The 21,850-nt window shown below is 32.6% G+C and overlaps 3 protein-coding genes across 9 annotated transcripts in view; 2 read left to right on the forward strand and 1 right to left on the reverse strand.

The window, feature by feature from the left end:
• The window catches only part of sick (sickie), a 307,284-nt gene extending 304,014 nt beyond the window's left edge, over positions 1 to 3,270 (forward strand). For all 4 annotated transcript variants that reach the window (XM_076404304.1, XM_076404305.1, XM_076404306.1 and 1 more), the window contains 4 exons: positions 748 to 1,069; positions 1,131 to 1,364; positions 1,788 to 1,999; positions 2,061 to 3,270. In XM_076404304.1, the coding sequence (XP_076260419.1) occupies positions 748 to 1,069; positions 1,131 to 1,364; positions 1,788 to 1,999; positions 2,061 to 2,449 (1,157 nt within the window). In that variant the 3' untranslated portion in view covers positions 2,450 to 3,270. The remainder of the gene's footprint in view (positions 1 to 747; positions 1,070 to 1,130; positions 1,365 to 1,787; positions 2,000 to 2,060) is intronic.
• Positions 3,271 to 7,226: 3,956 nt separating this feature from the next.
• On the reverse strand, positions 7,227 to 16,710 carry Cp190 (centrosome-associated zinc finger protein CP190). Of its 4 annotated transcripts, none has more exons than XM_076404324.1 (19): positions 16,615 to 16,710; positions 16,001 to 16,323; positions 15,795 to 15,941; positions 15,554 to 15,741; positions 15,362 to 15,500; positions 15,124 to 15,310; positions 14,854 to 15,067; positions 14,626 to 14,797; positions 14,354 to 14,566; positions 14,153 to 14,299; positions 11,434 to 11,678; positions 11,176 to 11,332; positions 11,003 to 11,113; positions 10,168 to 10,346; positions 9,675 to 10,112; positions 9,480 to 9,615; positions 9,250 to 9,413; positions 7,873 to 8,377; positions 7,227 to 7,803 (listed from the first exon to the last, which is right to left on the reverse strand). In XM_076404324.1, exons 2-19 carry the CDS (start codon positions 16,311 to 16,313, stop codon positions 7,736 to 7,738), a joined length of 3,723 nt encoding a protein of 1,240 aa, XP_076260439.1. In that variant the 5' UTR covers positions 16,314 to 16,323; positions 16,615 to 16,710; the 3' UTR covers positions 7,227 to 7,735. The 4 variants fall into 4 exon arrangements, with proteins under 4 accessions (XP_076260439.1, XP_076260436.1, XP_076260437.1 ...); XM_076404321.1 differs by having other exon boundaries at positions 7,227 to 7,806; XM_076404322.1 differs by lacking the exon at positions 16,615 to 16,710 and adding an exon at positions 16,476 to 16,611 and having other exon boundaries at positions 7,227 to 7,806.
• A 561-nt stretch (positions 16,711 to 17,271) lies between these two features.
• Positions 17,272 to 19,695, forward strand: PIG-B (Phosphatidylinositol glycan anchor biosynthesis class B). The gene is made up of 8 exons (XM_076404325.1): positions 17,272 to 17,703; positions 17,754 to 17,964; positions 18,019 to 18,169; positions 18,226 to 18,507; positions 18,559 to 18,660; positions 18,727 to 18,912; positions 18,964 to 19,170; positions 19,226 to 19,695. The coding sequence occupies exons 1-8, from the start codon at positions 17,434 to 17,436 to the stop codon at positions 19,326 to 19,328; spliced, it is 1,512 nt and encodes a 503-aa protein (XP_076260440.1). The 5' UTR covers positions 17,272 to 17,433; the 3' UTR covers positions 19,329 to 19,695.
• The last annotated feature ends 2,155 nt before the right edge of the window (positions 19,696 to 21,850 follow it).

Consider the following 21,850-nt stretch of genomic DNA (forward strand, 5'->3'; position numbering starts at 1 on the left):
TCTTGATTTAAGTTTTTCTTTTTTCTCCAAGTTTTTAAAAATGTGTAAAAAAGTTTTTAAGTTTTAAATTTTATATACATGTATAAATTTTAAATAAACCATATTATAAATTTTCTAAAATTAAACCTAGAGAATGAAAATTCTTGAAATAATAATAATTAAAATTTGCACCACATATTTTTTGTAACTTTCAGTTTGATTTGTTTTTTGCGCGTCTATTTTGTTGCTCATATGATACAACTCTCATTATTCACTAATAACACATACGCAGCACTTGTGATGCATTATGATGATAGGTGATTTTTATACCACAACATTCATCAGCATTTTTGTAATTAGATATAAGCATCAATGCTTTTATACAAATTCAAACAAAAGTTAACAAAAAAACGCCTTAAGACTTACTTTTTTATGTCATTTAAGAAGAAAACACGAAATAATCAATTATTCACTATCGACTAACAACTCAAAAACAATATTAAATGACACTATCATGACAGATGAGTTAATAAATTGGGATTTGTCAACAGCATAATGAACGATGTTAAGTTTGTTGTATAACGATCAGGTAGAGAATGTGAAGTTTAATTTTTGGAACAATAAGAAAAAATGTGTACATTTAATAACCCGTTTTAAAACTTTTATAATTACTTTAAAATAAACATTATTGTTGTCATCGGTATCATTATTAATCAAATAGTAACATTCATTGCAAAATTTAATAATAGAGTTATTTATATTTAACAGGAAGCGATTCCATAGCTAGTTATAAATTGGGAGAAGCAGAACGGAAACCGGAATCAGGCCCGCCTGATCTTCTTCCCGTAGGATATGCTGTTGGCAGAGTTTCGACAGTTCATGTAGTTCTTCAACCAGTTGCCGCGTTAGCTTTTGAAGCGTTAATACCAAAGGGAGTCGCGCAGCGACTAGTATCGCTTCTGTCCGAACACAGACGTCTGGTGTTGTGCGGTGCTCCAGGTACTGGCAAAACGCATCTGGCTACCAGATTGGCAGAATTCCACGCCCAAAGTTTAGGCAGAGACCCGCAAGAGGCAGTAGCGACCTTTAAGTAAGTTTTTTTTTAATTTAGAACGCTATATAGCAAAATCATATTTTAATTTAATTTACAGTGTTGATAATAAGTCAGCCAAGGAGCTGCGTCAGTATCTACAACACTTATCCGAACAAGCTGCAGCTGGTGACAACAATGTCTTACCGTGCGTGGTTGTTTTGGACAACCTACACAAAGCCGGACCACTTGCAGATGCCCTTGGCAGTCTTCCGAGGAACCTGCCTTGTCTTTTAGGAACCATGGCTCAGAGTGCTTGTTCAGCAACAAGTTTACAACTGCAACATGGATTTAGGTTAGTCAGACAGTTATTAATAATTTTAAAAAATGTATAAGGAAAGACATTTTTAACAAAAATTAAAATTTTATTATGATAAAAAAATATATTCTCAGAGAACTTAGAATTGTCATAATTGAAATGAAATTTCATCATGTGGAATATGTTCTTGGTGCTTAATGGGAATACCCTAAAAATAATAATATTTGTTAGAACTTTTTTCAACACTTTTTCTAAAGTAAAGTATAAGATTCTAAAAACTGTACTAGATAAAATTATTTCCAAGAATCACACGTAAAAATTTGTTGTCTTATGTTTTTTTTATTATGTTTTCTAACGGCATTTTGTTCGAAGTTTTTAAGTTAATAGGACTAATAAACATCTCGTATATTTTACAATTATTGATATATATCTCATGAATATATATAAAAAATTATCTAGATGGGTCCTTGTTGCTCCACACATGGAACCAGCCAGAGGACTACTTGGACGCGTATTAAGACGACGATTAGCAACCTTGGAGCTCGAACAGGGACCACAGCCCGAGCTAGCAGCGATTTTAGGATGGTTACCCAGAGTGTGGCAACATCTAAACGCTTTCCTTGAAACACATAGCAGTGGCGACGTTGCTATAGGACCCAGACTATTTTTAAGTGAGTCTTTACAGTTATTTCCCAAAAACGAGCTCGTACTAACTAACACCAATTATTTCAGGTTGTCCCCTGGAACTGGACGCTGCCAGGGCGTGGTTCGCCGACGTCTGGAACTATTCTCTGGCTCCATATTTACGTGAAGCCGCTCGAGAAGGTTTACAGTTGTACGGTCGCAGAGCGCCGTGGACCGACCCTACCCAATTCATCCTAGACACTTATCCCTGGCCGGGAGCACCACCCCAAGGCCTCACAACCATTCCGGCCAAAGACGTCGGCCTGGAAACGAACCCCAACACCCAAACCGAGAACGAAGGAGATCCTCTGCTTAATATGCTGATGAGGCTGCAAGAAGCCGCGAACTACTCCAGCCCACACTCGAACGATTCGGACTGCAACAGTTTGGATTCAAACATGACGCATGGCAGTAACGTCACTGAATCCGTATCTTAAAATGTCTCCACTATGGCCTAAAAGCAGCATACGTACATGCGCTCAGCGAGAGTTTATTAGTGAGCTATACTAACACCAGTCACTTGGATGTCTTAACTAACAACAAAGAATTTTTAGTTAGTTAGTATTAATAATTGAAAATTAAAACGGTATTTAGTACAAAACAGGCTTCAAGCTTCTTCGTGTGTCACCAGGGCCGTTTTCTATCCTAGTTCTTACTCTTACCGATAGGTCTTACAAGAATAATACCTGACTATAACCAAGTGCTTAAATTTTTTACCTAAATTTTTAACGTGTTCGACAGCCGACTGTCGTCCAACTATCTAAGAGGCAGTTCGTCCGCCATCTATTACGTGTTAACATGAAGAATAAAATATATTTTGAGAAATATACAAATATTTGTGAAGCGCTCGCTTTTTTGTACGCAGTTTTTGTGTAGTTTCTAATGTGAAAAAAGTTCTGTAATTTCCACGGTCTATATCTTCCATGGCTATTGGAAGCGATAATTAATCCGCATTACTCTTGTCTCGCTTATCATTCGGAGTGTTTGCCCAGAACAGTGAACGGCTGGGTATACTGGGATTAAAAAAAAAGAATATGCGTATCTTTTTGTTGTATATTTCTTAGTTTGTTTTTGCCTGTGTTTTATGATACGAGTATTTCTGGTCAGAATAATAAACTATTTATTGTATATAACTTATTTATATTTTAATATATATTCAGACAGAGGATTCCTTGTTTATAACATTTATATCTATAAAATAAGGATAATTTTATACAAATTGTAATATAAAAAACTGCCAATAAATTATTTATCTCGAGAGGTTTTTTTTATTGCTTTTACCCAACAAGATATTATACCATCCCGGGGAATAATCGATACGCTGGAATTAATTAATCATGTGATTTTTTCTCTTAAAACTCAGTACACAATAATAGTTAATACAATTTTGAATTTTCAATAACGGTGAAGATATGAATTGCAACTGAATGAATAACTTAGTGGAAAAATGACGTCAAATTGACATTTTAAATGAGATGAGCAGGATTTTTCCCTAACAGGTGCAAAATATTTTTTTTAATATCGTAAAAACTGTTAATGTTATGTTTTCATAAATGTTGTTAAAATAAAAACCATGAAATAATTTTGCTGAAAATCATTGCCTATCATTTTAAAGGCCCATTTGCACATTGTACATAAGCCTCAATCAATTTAATTTGTTTGCATTAGTTGTTGACATCCCTTCTCATCCCCCAGCTCATCAACAATCCCTTTCTAAGAAAGGCAAACCTCTTCTTTACATTAACAACACTATTGCTTCTATTTTAGACTTTAATAACTAGTTCATCCAGTGAAATGTTAACTAAGAAACACGTAACAAATAATTCTCTACATACTCTTTCATGTTAAATGCTAATTTTGTGTTATGTAAGGCACCAGTTCCACCAAATATTAGGAAAGTTAACACAACACAATTCTGGAGAGTATTTGAAGTAGTATCGTATCAAGAAAACTTAGATATGCATTTTTTTACATTCACTTTCGAGTAAAGGAAATTGTAGTAAATTGTGGTAAATGTATCTGCTTATATTATTTTTGGAAAATTTAACTTATCAACAATTTAAATAATGATTAGATATACAAGAATATCTAGAATAGAAATTTTATCTACTGTCATCAAAAACACTTCCGCTATACCATAGTATTCATCTTGTGACATTATTGATGTGCTAGTTGTGGTTGTTCTAAAATATTTTGTTAATTTAAAAAGAACATGAAACCCAACTATAGCTAGTCATTATATGGTTATATTTTCTTAATATTGTTCTTCAAGACTTCAGACCAAAGCTTAATTGGCGTTTGAAATAGTCTACGTAAGTTTAAAACACTGACATTTTTTCATACATAGCTTAACTATGCTGATTTAGAGCATTTTTGTTTTTCCACCTCCAGGTAAGTCCTTCCTTGCTAATCATAAATACCTTTAGGTATTTTCTTTGTGCAACGCCATAGTGCATACTTTGACCAACGCTTAATTGGCGTTTGAAATAGTCTACGTAAGTTTAAAACACTGACATTTTTTCATACATAGCTTAACTATGCTGATTTAGAGCATTTTTGTTTTTCCACCTCCAGGTAAGTCCTTTCTTGCTAATCATAAATACCTTTAGGTATTTTCTTTGTGCAACGCCATAGTGCATACTTTGACCAACGCTTAATTGGCGTTTGAAATAGTCTACGTAAGTTTAAAACACTGACATTTTTTCATACATAGCTTAACTATGCTGATTTAGAGCATTTTTGTTTTTCAACGTCCAGGTAAGTTCTTCCTTGCTAATCATAAATACCTTTAGGTATTTTCTTTATGCAACGCCATAGTGCATACTTTGACCAACGCTTAATTGGCGTTTGAAATAGTCTACGTAAGTTTAAAACACTGACATTTTTTCATACATAGCTTAACTATGCTGATTTAGAGCATTTTTGTTTTTCAACGTCCAGGTAAGTTCTTCCTTGCTAATCATAAATACCTTTAGGTATTTTCTTTGTGCAACGCCATAGTGCATACTTTGACCAACGCTTAATTGGCGTTTGAAATAGTCTACGTAAGTTTAAAACACTGACATTTTTTCATACATAGCTTAACTATGCTGATTTAGAGCATTTTTGTTTTTCCACCTCCAGGTAAGTCCTTCCTTGCTAATCATAAATACCTTTAGGTATTTTCTTTGTGCAACGCCATAGTGCATACTTTGACCAACGCTTAATTGGCGTTTGAAATAGTCTACGTAAGTTTAAAACACTGACATTTTTTCATACATAGCTTAACTATGCTGATTTAGAGCATTTTTGTTTTTCCACCTCCAGGTAAGTCCTTCCTTGCTAATCATAAATACCTTTAGGTATTTTCTTTGTGCAACGCCATAGTGCATACTTTGACCAACGCTTAATTGGCGTTTGAAATAGTCTACGTAAGTTTAAAACACTGACATTTTTTCATACATAGCTTAACTATGCTGATTTAGAGCATTTTTGTTTTTCCACCTCCAGGTAAGTCCTTTCTTGCTAATCATAAATACCTTTAGGTATTTTCTTTGTGCAACGCCATAGTGCATACTTTGACCAACGCTTAATTGGCGTTTGAAATAGTCTACGTAAGTTTAAAACACTGACATTTTTTCATACATAGCTTAACTATGCTGATTTAGAGCATTTTTGTTTTTCAACGTCCAGGTAAGTTCTTCCTTGCTAATCATAAATACCTTTAGGTATTTTCTTTGTGCAACGCCATAGTGCATACTTTGACCAACGCTTAATTGGCGTTTGAAATAGTCTACGTAAGTTTAAAACACTGACATTTTTTCATACATAGCTTAACTATGCTGATTTAGAGCATTTTTGTTTTTCCACCTCCAGGTAAGTCCTTCCTTGCTAATCATAAATACCTTTAGGTATTTTCTTTGTGCAACGCCATAGTGCATACTTTGACCAACGCTTAATTGGCGTTTGAAATAGTCTACGTAAGTTTAAAACACTGACATTTTTTCATACATAGCTTAACTATGCTGATTTAGAGCATTTTTGTTTTTCAACGTCCAGGTAAGTTCTTCCTTGCTAATCATAAATACCTTTAGGTATTTTCTTTATGCAACGCCATAGTGCATACTTTGACCAACGCTTAATTGGCGTTTGAAATAGTCTACGTAAGTTTAAAACACTGACATTTTTTCATACATAGCTTAACTATGCTGATTTAGAGCATTTTTGTTTTTCAACGTCCAGGTAAGTTCTTCCTTGCTAATCATAAATACCTTTAGGTATTTTCTTTGTGCAACGCCATAGTGCATACTTTGACCAACGCTTAATTGGCGTTTGAAATAGTCTACGTAAGTTTAAAACACTGACATTTTTTCATACATAGCTTAACTATGCTGATTTAGAGCATTTTTGTTTTTCAACGTCCAGGTAAGTTCTTCCTTGCTAATCATAAATACCTTTAGGTATTTTCTTTATGCAACGCCATAGTGCATACTTTGACTTCAAATATTGTTTATATAACTGTTACAGTTTGTTGTGATTTGAAGTAACAACCACATTTTTTATGATTGTCAATTTTAAGTGCTCTCTGTAACAAAGGAAAATTTGTGTGATTTGCAGTATTTTTAAGATTTATGTTCGATCCTGGGAACGAATTTGCTGTAAGATTCCAAAGCTTTGCAGAGATGAGAAAGTGTGGACCTAACTATATAAAACTACCTGACAATTATTTAAATTAATGAGGTAAAATTAAATCTAATAAGCATTATGAGATTTTTAAATCTTATCCGCACCCCATGACTGTAGAAACCATTTGTATACAAGATTCTCTAATTCATTGAAACTCATCTGTCTAGTGTTCGCCCAGGATTGTGAATAAGAACTTTTTTGCAAGTGTTTTATGATATTAATAGTTGGTTAGAATAATAAACTATTTATTTAATATAATTTATTTATATTTTAATATATATATTCAAATAAAGGTAGTTGTATATAAAATGTAATATAAAAACTTCCGATACATTTTTAATTCTGAGATAGTTTTTGCTTAACAAATTATTCCATCTTACAGAATAACTAATGTACTGTACGAAATCAAACATGTAATTACACATTTGTTCCTTGAAAAATAATATTTTACAAATTAAGCAATTAATAATTAACTCAAAGACATCTTTCAAAGGCGTTCTTGAGTTGAAACGATAATTCAATTATAATCGGATCAAAATAAAACACCACTTTTGTTACAAGACTTTCTAATTATTTGAAACTTACGATATAAATATATTGAGAACATATATATTTATAAAAAGCATTCGCCCATTCTCAGATATATCGGATAATATCCAATATCCAATATTTTATCAACATCAAAATCGGACTTGGGAAAGTCAAATTAAAAATTTCTGAACTACCTAAATAAAATGTGACTGATATCGGATACTTTCCAAATCATCGGAGGTTTCATGTTTTTTTTTTATACAAACTAAAAAAACACCGGTTTTTGTATATATACAACAATATTCTTTTGATAATAAAAAGTAATAATAAAATATAAAGTGGTTGATGTCCAATTGCAGAAGATCAACCATAAATTCTAGTCAGATATGTCCATTTAGCAAGAGCAATCTGAACTTTGCGATGACCAGGATCAGGATTTATCAAGATGATTTAATAAATCTGCACTGTTTCTACACTGATCTAACACATGGGTGGAATTAGAATTAGAGTAAGAACAAAGTTTTGCCTCAGTCTTTACTCTGTTCTTCCTCTTCCTCATCCCAATCGTCCATTAATTTGTTAACGTTTTCGGCTGCTTCTGGAAACGTTATATATGTACAATATTTAGTAGACTAAAAACTAGAAACATTGAAGATTCTCTTACCATTAGCAATTTTATTTTGTTCACTCTCAAGATCCTGTGCATCTTGCAATCGATCATGGCTCTTTTGACTTTGCTGACTGTCCGTGTCGTCCCAGTCTTCCAGTATTTCCTTGTTAAGATCCTTTTGCACCTTCTGACTAGAACTTTGCGAATCGTCCGTGAAATCTTCGAAATTCGATGGTAGACTTTCGTTCTGACCGTTTTGCTCGATTTCCACGTTCTGGTTATTTTCGTTCTCCCTTTCGCAATCTTCGGCTGTCTTGGTTAGTGAATCGTCGAGTTTGGCCGAGCTCAGAGACATCTCTGTACAGATATCCAGCTTATTAATTTCTGGTTCCGATACGGGAACTATTTCCTCGGGTTTTTGAACCTCTTCAATAATGACAGTAGACTGTTTAGTGGATTCTTCAGTCTCTGTAACAGCTGCATCTTCGGTGTGAACGGGTTCTTCCTGTAGCTCAACGGGCTCAGTGGAGTCCTGACAAGGCAGACTTTCTATTTGAGTCTGAAAATAAAAAAAGAAATGTATGGTAAATCGACTGTAGCTTTGATCATCTTCACAGCAGACAACAGACAAACAAATTTACTTGTGTTTTGTAGCATATTCAAGATGTTCTTGCTTCAACGCTTGTATTACAACGATAAGTTGTAACCATTATATCAGATTTCAAAATAATATTGAATACCATGAGTGCTCATAATATTTTAGATTTTTTAAGCAATTTCCACAAGACACCAAAAGAACTTCTATCACATCTTTTTGACAATCATTTTGTAACCATTTTTCTTTTTTGTAAATCACTCCCAAATACTTTTAAAAAATATTTTGTTATCAATATTCAACAAGTTGATTTTGCGTTGGATATGACTACCGCCTATAGGTTGGTATGATCGTATGGATTTACTGTATGTGGGAAAGAATTTCGGGACGTTTTGTTCGATATAGGGCGTAAATTATTAATAAATCTCAAAGTGCGTGCCAAAAAATTGGTGCCAAAAACTGTTGAAAAAACTGATTAAATTCTTGAAAATGTCTACCAAGATAAACCATATTGATACTGATATGACTTTCTACATTGCAAACAAGCTATTTACGCAAAGCTAACCAAAAATGAAAAGAAAAGTTCGATGTACGGATTCCTCATCAGTTGGGAATGAAAATATGATAGACTGTAACATTTGCGACAGGCTACTGAAATACAGCCCGTTGAATAACAGGAAAAATTTAATCAAACTGCTTTCAAAAGAAACCTACGAAAATCACTTCACTCAGATTCCTAAACCAGAACCCACACATGTACCGTTATCTGAGTTGAACAGAGCGGAACGCCACTGTGTGGAAAATAATGGAGCACGTTTAGTCAATATAATAATTACCTCAGCAGTTTCTGGAACGTCATTTACTTGAGATTCGGCATTGCAATCCAACTCACTGACTTCCATGTTTTCATATTCTTCTAAATCATTCAGTATTAATGTGTGTTTCGTTTCTTCCAAAGTAACGGATGGTTTAAGTGCAGGTTCAGATGGAATTTCAGTGCCTAAAATTAAATTTTTATTTACAAAATAATAATTCCTCGACATTAATTAGTATAAGCAGCACTTACATGATACTGTTTCAGTATCTATTATTGGAGGCATATCGGAAGGAATATCTGAAAGATATTCTGGTTGTTTTATGGACTCTATATCAGATTCTTCTACTGATTTTTCAATTGCCTTAACAATAATGTCATCTTTTACCTGAAAAATAAATTATGTTTAAATCGTTCGAACAAAGTCCGTGAAAATTTAACACTTGCCACATTGTCTTCTTTCTCTTCAAGAACAGGAACAGACTGTTCTTCTTCTTTCCCTTCTGCGGGTATAATATCGTCAACTTCCATAGGTTCGGGTTGAAGGGAATCAGTGGTTTCCAATTCTGTAACCCCATCGGGTTCGACCTGTTCGGGTTCTTTCACGCTCTCGATTTCGTTCATTATGTCTTTTTCCGGAACTGCAACTGGCTTACTGACGGTTTGCTCTTTGCTTTTACCTTCCATGATTTTTTTCGTTTCGGATTCGACAGCGCTATCTTCAATCTCTTTTCGTATCATCTCTATTGATTCGATGGGAGACGGAGTGGCTTGCGTGGTTGTTGTGTTGTTGCTGGTGTTTACCAATATCTGACCGGCGGTCGTTGTGATGCCAGCACCGTTTCGGATCTCGAGCATTCCCTGAGAATTGACCAATAAATTTCCCTAAAAAACAAAAACGAAAATCAGTGAATGTTCCGGGAAAAACCCGGTTTCTTACTTGAGATGTAATGAACTGTTGCTGTTGTCCTTCCACGGGGTGGCTGTACAAGACTACGATGTTGGAATTATCTCCTTGACCTTGATTTTGCTCATCTTGATAGTCGTGATCGGTCAAGACCATAACCAGTTCGTCCGTGGAGTTGATGTTTGAAGCTGCGGTTGCTGCTTGCAAAATTCCTGTAAAATTGCAAATATTATTATTACTCAATTCAATTAGTTAATAGAAACGAACTGTGTATCTCGAAGATTCATTATGCAAGTTACATACGCACAAAAGTGTTTTATAGCCGATGTTCAGATCTGTAGAGATATCGCAGGATGTAATTAGGAATCCCATTGTCTCTTTCAGCCGTTGGTTGGCCAGTACAAGGTTCATGTTTAACATTGAAATTTTCAGATCGAAAATGAACGAATCAGATGACACACTGGCGTTCACTTAAGCATTTATTACCATAAACAACACGCAATTTTCAATGAGTCTTGATTGAATATTAATATTATTACTGAAATTAATTTCCCCTGAACCTAGTGATAGATACTTACAGTTTTGAAAACAAATTTATCTATTATTATAGCACACGATGGACACAAACTATTACATGCAGACCAACATCACCAATATGAAAATATTACAAACTAATAAGACTAATTGAATTTATTTCACTTTAGATATTAGGATAAAACTTAGTAGATAAAAAATTAGCTAATTTGTTACCCATCAACAAAAAAATTAAAACAATATACGTGAGAACTTAGAAATACAGATGACAATAAAAAATAAGTAATATTTCGTATAAGCACGTCATATGATATGTGAAAAAGAGAATTGTCACCTTCGTTGGTTCCAAGTTCCGGCAATATAAACTCTGTGTTGCCAGGCTGGCCTTGAGGTTGTTGCAGTATGTATGGCTGGTTATCATCTAGTACGACTATATCGACTAAACCTAACAGAAGGAAAAATATGAAGAGGGTATGTCCACCTGCACAAGACTGATTGAAATGGTACCTAAATTAGTTGCCAAACTTCCACCAATATTACTAAGGCCAGTCGCTGCGGTCGTCACTGCTATCTGGTTAGCATCTGGCGTCGGAGGTTGAGGGATATTATGAACACTGGAGGTGTCACCTTCTTCTCTCACCTTTACATTGGATAGTATCTTAACCTAAAAATACGAGAATTGTTTCGTACACATTGAAGACCAATGGATAGAGAGTGAATAGTAAACGGTTGGAGATTATCAGGTGTTATTCATTACATGCTTACCCTTTCCTTCTGATGAGGGACCTGTTTTTCATCAGGTTTTTCGAGACTTGCAGGTATTGGTACATCTTTAGCTGGCACTTCTTCCTGAGAGGGACTTTCTGAATCAACGAAGTCCATTTTCTCGTTTAAGCTTGTTATACCATCCCTGTTAGCTTCTTTTATGTGTTGTGCTCGTATATGGTTAAACAGGCCTACTGGTGATTGATGTAGCTTCATACAATATGGACAGTCCAGCGTTGATTTCCCTTTGAAATGTTACATGGTTATTAAAACCTATTTTATGTTGAAATCTATTGTATTACTTCAAGATATTTGAACCTATAATATACAATATATTCGTCTGACATATCTGGGATCCACCAACAACTTTATGGTCAAATTTAGTTATCCAAACATCCTCGATATCCAAAATGTCGTCAAAACCTCCGAAATATTAATCAAAGACCACTAGATTTTAACTCATGCATGGAGGAATATTCTTTCTACGTTTCATGTCCATCAATATGAATTTATTTATATAAATTGCAAACACTAATTAATTATGTATGTGCCGTTTTTTGGCGAAAAACTCACCAAGAAGATCACTGAAAGAAGTTTTCGAAGACTAGAACAAATGGTAGTTATGAGTCAGATTGGGGCTATAAGGTTGATTCAATTTACTAAAGATGTGTATGTTATACAATTGTGCTGGATTAGAACGTCTGTCTTTCCTATTGATATATTCTGGCCATTTATTAAAATCATGTTTCAATCGTAATAGCCACTGTTGCCACATAATTACAATTATTTATATTTAATAAAATCGTTTAATATAGGAAAATTATGTTTTTATTTTGTATAGTTTAGGGTCTAACTTATTAGACCATTTAACTGTTTTTGTAATATTTGCGACATGGGACAAGAGTTATGACTTGAGACAATATAAAATAATATAAATCGCATTGTATCGATTGTCTGGTGAAGCTAGGCAAATATAAGAAAGACATCGAGCTAATAGAAAACACGTGGCTAACAAAAAGAATGTCTCATCGACTCGTTGTCCAGTTTTCCGGATAATGGGAGCGCAGGTACCAGGGTAGCGCACGTAACAAATTACTGAAAAGTCCCGGGCCTAACACATAGGTGGCGCTAGTTTTATTGCATTCACCGGTTTTTCATTTAGTAATAACCTTAAAAGAAAGCAGTTAAAATGTCATAATATTTCACTCCTAGGTTTGTCAGTTATTGTGCTAAGAGTGGCATTACTTTTGTTATTTTCAAAGGGATGGATCAAAAACAATTTCGTGTTTTAATTTTACTCTGCTACTGGATGGGAAAAAATACCCTTCAAGCGAAGCGCAATGACTTGACAAGTGTTATTAGGACTGTGCTCCATCAGAAACAATAAAACGTTGGCTTGCTGACTTCAAACGTGGTCGTAGAAACACCGATGATGCGGAACGCAGTTGACGTCCAAACGCGGTGGTAATACCAGAACACATAAAAAAACACAAAATCGTTTTGAATGATCGAAAAGTAAAGTTGCGTGAGTTGAACATGAGACATGAACATTTGACTATGGGAAAACTCTGTTCAAAGTGCATGCCGCCTTTCAACACTGTTGACCAAAAACAAGAACGTGTTGAGGGCTTTTCAGCCCTTGTGTTTGTGTGTATAATCATTAGTTGAGTCTGATGACGGAATCACTATTAGCCAAACCAACGATTTAGTAAGTCATTGCCATCCAATTCATAATTTCTTTCACCGTTACGTATCGATTGTACATCTTTTGTTGTATATATTTCTACATTATTCATTTAGATAAACAAACTTATATACTTTATGCATTAATTTACGCATAGAGATAAAATAAATTGTATTTCATTTACAAAATTGTTTTCTCTCCTTAACAACTCAACAGACACCTTTACCTTCCTTAGTTTTGACCCCTATGAAGGCTAGCTTTCGAACGTATGGAGATTCTTTTGGTATCCAATCTTATAAAAATGGTTTTATTGGCCTACTTTGAATATCATACAGCTTTCCAGCAAATAAATTCTGGCACACGGATTTATCACCATGAACACCTTAAAATGTTCAATGAGACTATGGTCCATATTTTTATTTTTGGAAATAAAAACAGTAAAATTTGACTGAGGAACTAATGATGCTCTATGAACTGTATTATATGAGAGAGACCCTGTATTCCAATTAGGATCGCCGTATCTTGTTTATCTACCGCTAGTGATCAGTGGGTAGGGTTTTAATTAGTTGGTTATCATGTTGCAAGGTTTCAAGGGAGAACCTCATACTGAGCATGTTCGCGAAGCTTTTCACGAATGGGATGCCTGATTCCAGATGGGTATTCACGTTCCTCATAGACCATGGGGCATTGAGTAACGCGCGGACTTTTTTTGATTGGAACACTTGAACTAGTAGCAGGAAGTTGTCTCTTGGAGACGTAATTGTACCACACCTGTGGTCGATATAGGCAGACTGATCTGACCAGCGTTTTATACAGAGTCGCCTTCTGGGGGATAGGAAGTTTACTTTTTCTGCAAAATAGTGGGTATAGGATGCTGTACACGCCAGATGGAACCTGCGGTTGATGCATCAATGAACAAGTATTGTTACATATATACGACTTTATCTATTCTAATTCAACTATCTATTAGAAATAAGGGAAATTACCTCTTCCTCGACCTAATATATGATTAGATCACTAGTTAAATTTACTTACCTTGAGATTTGTTCTGATTGTGTTTTGTTATTTGTATATGTGCTGCCAAGTCTTTTTTAGTAAAGAAGCCCAATTTACAGTTTTGACATTGTACATCGTCTTTTCCATGCGTTGCAATATGTTCGTTTATTTTCTCGGTCGATACAGCTAAAAACAAAAACGTCTATAAATAATTTGCGGAACGCTTCCGAGCGTTCTCACCGATGAAGGGACACAGGGTGCATTTAGGGAAGCTAATATTTGGTGGCGGTATCAGTAAATGTTTTGTAAACAAATGGTAAGCCATCAACATCGAGCTGACGCATTTTCTTCCGCAATATTTACACAAACTATTATCGAACTCGTAACCATGAACATCAGTCATGTGTTTACGGTACAAATAATATAAAACAAATTCTGGTGCTTCGCCATGACCTGTAAAAATAATGGGTTCAACAGTCCCTGAAAGTCCAAAGAGGAAATATCCTCCTTACCCAAACATTCAATGCAAGTCCATGGACCATCCTCATTCGTACCCCTAAAGTCGGCTTTCTGACGTGTTGTTTTAGTGCCTGTTGAATCCTTTTGGCTTTGGGGCTCTTTAACTAAATTATTGTCAGATTTAGAGTCCCTTCTAATTGTCTGAACTGGTTTTTCTATTTGAGCCTGAAATTTTTTTGATTGATATGATACTCATACTTAATTTAATCTAATTAAATTGCCTTAGCTTTTGGCTTTTCTTTTGGAGTTTGCACCTTAATTTGTGGCTGTTCATTTTTAGCTGATATGATTTTCAATTTAATATTTTTCTTTTTCTTCATCAAATCCGGGAATTTTTTTAATATCTCTGATACTATTTTAGTATGATCTAATTCACTTGGGTTGTTGGTCCTTATGCTAATCACAGTCTCATCGTCCTGATCTGTGATCTTTATCCTAAAATAAATTGTATGTCACTACAAGCAAATCTAATATAATAGAAAAACTTTAACCTTTTTGGAGAGGGTAGGGACTTTGTGTCAGACTTTCTTTTCAATGTTGCATCAGAAGTGTTCACCTGTTCATCCACCTGCATGTTTACTTTTTGATTTTTTGATGGGTATTCCTCATCGAAATCTTGCGATATACTGTTATCTTTTGAACCTGACTGTTGTTGATCTTGGTCATCTTCAGAATGCCCTACATGAACAATTATTTAGATTTGTATATATACTGGAAACACATTATTACCAGCTTTCTGATCATCTTCCTTCGTCCATAAAGGTTTACTAGTTAAAGAAACTTCATCAAAAGTACTATCTAAAGGAGCAACTGGTGGAAAATCATCATCAGGCCACTCAAAACGGGTTGGTTTAGGTTTATTGTCAACCTTAAAAAGATTCTTTTATCACAAAACCATAGTAAGAAATACAACAAACTTACAAACAATGGATCTCTTTCTACAGGATCTGCAGTCCATTTAGAATTAGTAAATGATGAGGCTGGTGAGTAATTTGTTACTGCAAGTGACTGAGTTCTACTTGAACGTCTCCATTGAGTTGGTTTTCTACTTTGTATAGAGCCAGATAAATCATTACTCAATGGTGATGTTGGTTTGAAAAATTTTTTAACTAAAATTCAGATCATAATAATTGAAATAATATGAAATTGTTTAAAAACAAACCCGGTAAATTATTAGTTGATTCTTTTTTATCAACTTTTGGATTTTTAGACTGTAACTGGGCAAGAAGCTTCATTAAAACAGCTATATTCATAGTTTCTGCTGCTTTAAACAATTTATCATATATGCTAGGATGAAATTCCAACATGCCTAAACAATAATTTAACATGCTCTATAGTAATATATATAATAAAATAACAAATTCTTACCAGTATACATAAAATTAACAATTGGTACTATAACATCAGCCTGCAACTCAGTAGGCATCATAATAGTGTTTTCTTCTAATGCAGGGCATGTTTGCTCTAAGAAAGTAAAATACTCTGTGCAAGCATTCATTACCAATCGATGCACTTTCAGTTGGACATTACCCTCAAACTGTAGGGTTAAATCACAATAATCTGTTTTTGAGAAAAAAAGCTGAAGTCGCTGAAGGAAATAAATACCCCAGTTATCAACTCTAACTTGTTTACTGCTTTCAACCATCTTTGAACCTTTTTGATAAATACTATTAGAATTCATCTATTGTCATCTAAAAAGACGTAATTATATAAGATATAATTATTAAGTACGGTAAATAGGGTACGATTATTAGTTTAACTAAGAAATAATTATTTTCAAAGATCTAAAATAGTTCGAAACGTTTTTCGAAAAACAAAAGAACGACATAACTTATGAAGCCACCTTTTTTAACGACATAATGCCAAATCACAAACGGTAATCACATAATACAGCATCGTAAAATCAAAACCTCCAATCCATCCTATCATCAGTACAAGAAAATAAGAACGTTTCCCGGAGATTCTAATTTAAATTTACTGACCTTTTCTTTATTATTAAAATGTTAGCTCCATCTTAATATGTCTACTTCAAACATATTGAACTGCTAACTTGATCGATTTATTCTAGGGGGCGCTTTTGTGAGAGAGCGGTAAATTTAAATAATTATATATAATTAAAAAAATTTAAATATATAAAAAACAGTTTATATAGCTAATAACTGTCTATAAATATAGCCAATCCAATATTTATAAGCACTAACTCATTAATCAAATATTAAATGTTATAAGTTTATTTAGTACTTGCACATATAATACTCACTAGAGGTCGCAACTTATATGTATAAGGGCTATACTTGAAGATCGGTGTTAATGGTAGTAGGATAAAAAAAAAATCAATTCAGTTTATAAAGCGTCCCGTTAGAGGGCAGGGTGGCGTGGTGTAAAAAATTTAACACTATTATTGATTTTGCAAAAGAATTCTGCATTATCATAAGATGCAACACAAAAAGGGGAATGAATTGTGTTAATACCAATTTAGTAAAAATGTTATTATTAGTTCCATAAAATAATCTCATTACTATTTCCCATTATTTTTTAAGGGCGCAAATTTTTTGAATTTGTAGCCAATATTAAACATCATATAAGAATTTTAATACTATATTAAAATAAGACCGGTTCTGCAACTAAAAATACACTGAAAATCCAACCTATAAACAGTATTACCAAATTGATGTAAAATTTTGAAAATATTTTTAGATTTATGAATGACCTCTTTTGACGAACGATTATGAATAAGTTATCTAATTTTTCTTAGTTAATACTGATTTATTTTTGTAGATATTAGTGTAAATATAACAAAAATGAAATTACCGAAATTAGATATTTTCGGTGATGTAAAAGTGTTCTTACTATTTGCTGTTGTTAGATTTTCGTCGGTATTTATAGTACAAACGTTTTTTGTACCAGATGAATATTATCAGTCGCTGGAGGTGGCTCATAAATTGGCTTTCGGTTATGGGTATTTAACCTGGGAATGGACACAAGGCATTAGAAGTTATTTTTACCCTCTTGTATTTGCAGTTCCATATAAAATATTATATTACTTAGGATTAGACAGTCAGGATGCTATCGCAAGTGTTGAATTGGGTGTTCAAGCAAAGTCTTATAAGAGAATTTTCAGATATATGTTCCGAGAGTACTGCAGTCATTATTGAGTGCATATGCAGATGTTTGCATATATAAATGGTCTGGGATGAAAAAATGGGCGTTCTTTATAATTGCAACTTCATGGTTTTGGTTCTATATGGCTTCAAGAACTATAATTAATACTTTTGAAACAAGTCTTACAGCAGTTGCTCTCTCAAAATTCCCATGGATTGGGAAAAGTACAAGTAAATCTTTTTAAAAAGTGATACATTATTGTTATATAATAAATACATTTTTAGATCAGTCATTAACTTTTCTTTGGATAATAGCTTCATTGTTTATGATTAGACCAACAAGTGCTATTATAGGCTTGCCACTGTGTTTATTTCATATCATTACTTCAACTAAAAGTACCATTAGGATCATTATAACTGAATATGTTCCAATTGGGTAATCAATATAACAAGAAGTTAAATACTAGGATTACTAAATAAATTATATTACAGAGCCATTGTGTTGACCATCTTTATAGCACTTGATAGTATTGTTCATGGATCTTTTATTGTAACTCCATACAATTTTTTAAAATTTAATGTCTTTAATGATGTTGCAAGTATTTATGGTGTTCATCCTTGGCATTGGTACCTTTCAAATGGATTGCCATCTGTTTTGGGTATATTAATAGTACCATTTATTATGGCAACTTTGATTATTTTGAAGGCTCGAAAAAATCATCCTAATGAACTTTGGATACTTGGCTGTATTGTCTTCAGTTTGTTCATTTTAAGGTAATTTTATATTGGGTACCAATACAAATGTATATCCACTGTAATTTTCAGTTGCTTACCCCATAAAGAATTCAGATTTATATTACCACTACTACCAATGATTCTCTATATAACTTCTAAATTTTTGGCTGCTTGGAGTAGAAAAGCAAACATGTAAGCACCACAAATGAATGTTGTTTTAGTATTAAATGGTTGTTACAATTAGATTTTCTCCTACAGGTGGCATATATGGTTAATTTCAGCAGTTATTTTTATCTGGAATGTGATTCCGGCTTGGTATATTGGTTATAATCATCAGAGAGGAACTTTGGATGTTATGAACATATTAGGTCAGTTTGCACAGACAGACTCTAATAATACGAGTTTTCTTTTTCTGATGCCGTGCCACTCCACACCATTATATAGGTAATTTGGTTGAAATATTTTGTTTGAAAACTAATATTATTGATATTTTAGCCATATTCATGTTAACGTAACGGCAAGGTTTCTTACATGCAATCCCAATTTAAATAATATCTCTTCTTACGTGGATGAAGCAGATGCTTTTTACCATAATCCCAATGCTTGGTTGAGGAATAATTATCCACCAAACAGCAATTTACCATCTCACATTATTTGTTATGATAACTTACTGCCAATTATAGGGAGTGATGTATTAACAAGGTGCATTTTCACTATTAGAATGTTTCATTATTATATTATATTAATTCAATTTTAGATATAAAAAGATCAAGGAATTTTTCCACACCAATTTCCCTGTGAGTTCTAGAATGGGCCGATATGTACTCTTATACGAAAGAAATAACTATGCCCAATTATAAAGATTGTTATTTTAAATAATAAACTTGTTTGTCTTGTTTGTTACAACATAATCGGTTTTATCACATATTTTGTTTAAATTGACCTGGTTTTATTACATAATAGTAAGGAGTATTTAATAACAAAATTACTATTTAAAGAGAACTATCTGAATTAAATCGTCTAAGTCATCTAAGACATAATCGTCATTTATAAACATTTGTATATTTACCTACTTTTCACATAAATAAACCTCATAGTGAACTTACCATTATTGTTGGATACAAAAATATTTTCTGCTCAGTTGGGTTGATTTTTATCGTAAAGTTAGGAAAGAAATGGGCATTTTAATATGAACCTGAGTAAACTTCTCTAAAAATAACTAATGAATAGAGACTATTATTGACACCTATCAAATTGTTTGCGTTAAAAGTTTATAATATACCTTTTTATTACCTAAATAAATTATATAAAATAATAATACGTATAAAAGTAAGGTTATGAAAATTGGTAAAATGTATCTTTATCTGATGACCTAGATAATGTCAAACAATATTTGCAATTATTTTGATTAAATATAGTATTCCATAACTCCAATTTTCGTTTGATAATTTAGACTATCAAATTATATGGATTATACCAGACACCTAATTGTGTATGGGTCATGAAAGAACAGATAAATATCATATCAATTAATGTAAACATGACTTGTTATGTCGTTTTTTTTAACATTATGAAACTAATTCATATTAATAGAGTTGTTTGATATTTTATTATTATTATTGTAAACTTCATAGAAATACTCTAGGATTCCCATCCCTGTAATTAAAACTCGTTTTGCTAAATACCCTGTGTAAAACCTGTTGATAATCTTTGTATAGTATTTTCAAGGTAAATGACTTTTCTGCGGTTGAATATTAATGAAATATACAATTTATAGGCCCAGAAAATCGAGCTTAACTCTTTTTAGTGCCATCAGAATTTGCTGCAGCTTCCAATTAATGATTTTGTGTTGATCTTTTTTTTTTTAAATATTTCAAATAACTCATTTTAATGGTAATTATTACTGAAAGCTATTACCAACTTATAAACTTCATATCGTAATCTAGTTCAGTGAACCTTGTCATTTTCTGTGAAATCTGACATAGTTATTTGTCTAACATATTTATTATAGATATTTTATTATAGATATTAGTATGAGGAAAATATTGGTTTCTTGTTTTTGACAACTGTTGTTCATACAAAATCTTTTGTAATTTCTAATCTAAAAGGAAAACTGCTATTTTACTTCCACCTTATAGGTGTTCCTAGATACATGCTATAATTGTTCTTTATAATGTTGAAGAATGAAGGAATAATTTTAAAAGTATTTTTTGTAAGCATTGTTTTAATAATGCATTAGAAAATATTGAAATGTTACGACATATGTTTTACTTTTAATGTGTAATAATACATTAAAAGAATATACTTATTTTAATGAGTTTCACCTGTTTTCAGGAAGTATAAAATCTTTTTTACATACATTTACATACAATGGATTTTGTCATGATATTTTAGAAAAAGACGCCATTGTTCTATTAATACTTATTAACTAATAATCTACGTTAATATAATGTGGTATAATTTATGTTTGCTACTTTTTTGAAACAAGATTGAATTATTAATGAAACTGGGCCTAATCGATATATTAAATTTTTTTTTAACTTGTTTGATGATGTTGCATTTTTAATTCGTAGAAAAAAATGCTTATTTAGTCTATAGGATTATTATTTTTTTATGCCTTTCATTAGTGTTTAGTATTTAAAATCATTTTTAATCCTAATAGTTTTTTTAAACTGGACGATTAGAATGTTGTTTCAATACTTTTGGAGTTTTGCGGATACAAACATAGAGAATTTTTATGTATAAAGATTTTTGAAAATTCGATATTTTTATTACTATACGATAGTCACTTATTATTTTATTATAGTTATATATAACTTATTAAAATGTTATTCAACTATTTTTGGATTTATATTTGTTAGAAAAAAACAGCATATTGTACTATGGTTACAGTATAATAAAGTCATTCTGTGATAGTAAGTTCTTGAATCTGTTTATTATATGATGGCAAAATTGAATCAATGTAAAAAAGTAGCCTCCATAGAAACTTCAAACGGTTTTTATTATATATTAATACACAATTGATTTTGTTTAATAGTGCGGGAAAACACTGATGTTTGTGACTAGAATTTTATTGCATAACCATATATAAAACAAGCCATTAATATATGATAAGTTATATGAGGAGGACATAACAAGTTTGAGTGTTTCCAATTAACTATGAATCATTTTTTAAAACGATAGAAGAAATAAATGCAATATTATTAGTAACTCTTACAACATCTTTTATTCTTTATCAATTTACTCAACGGTAGTGTCTTTATCACTTATATCTTGAGGTTGTGGTATTGCAGTTCTCTTAACCACTAACATTTTTCGAAGAAAAGCTTAAAATGCAAATAAATAAAAATGCGGTTTCAATAACATTCATACGATAATAACA

Source organism: Rhynchophorus ferrugineus, unplaced genomic scaffold, assembly GCF_030347505.1.
Source record: "Rhynchophorus ferrugineus isolate W39M unplaced genomic scaffold, kcgeb_rfMv2 rfM4, whole genome shotgun sequence".
NCBI lineage: Eukaryota > Metazoa > Arthropoda > Insecta > Coleoptera > Curculionidae > Rhynchophorus > Rhynchophorus ferrugineus.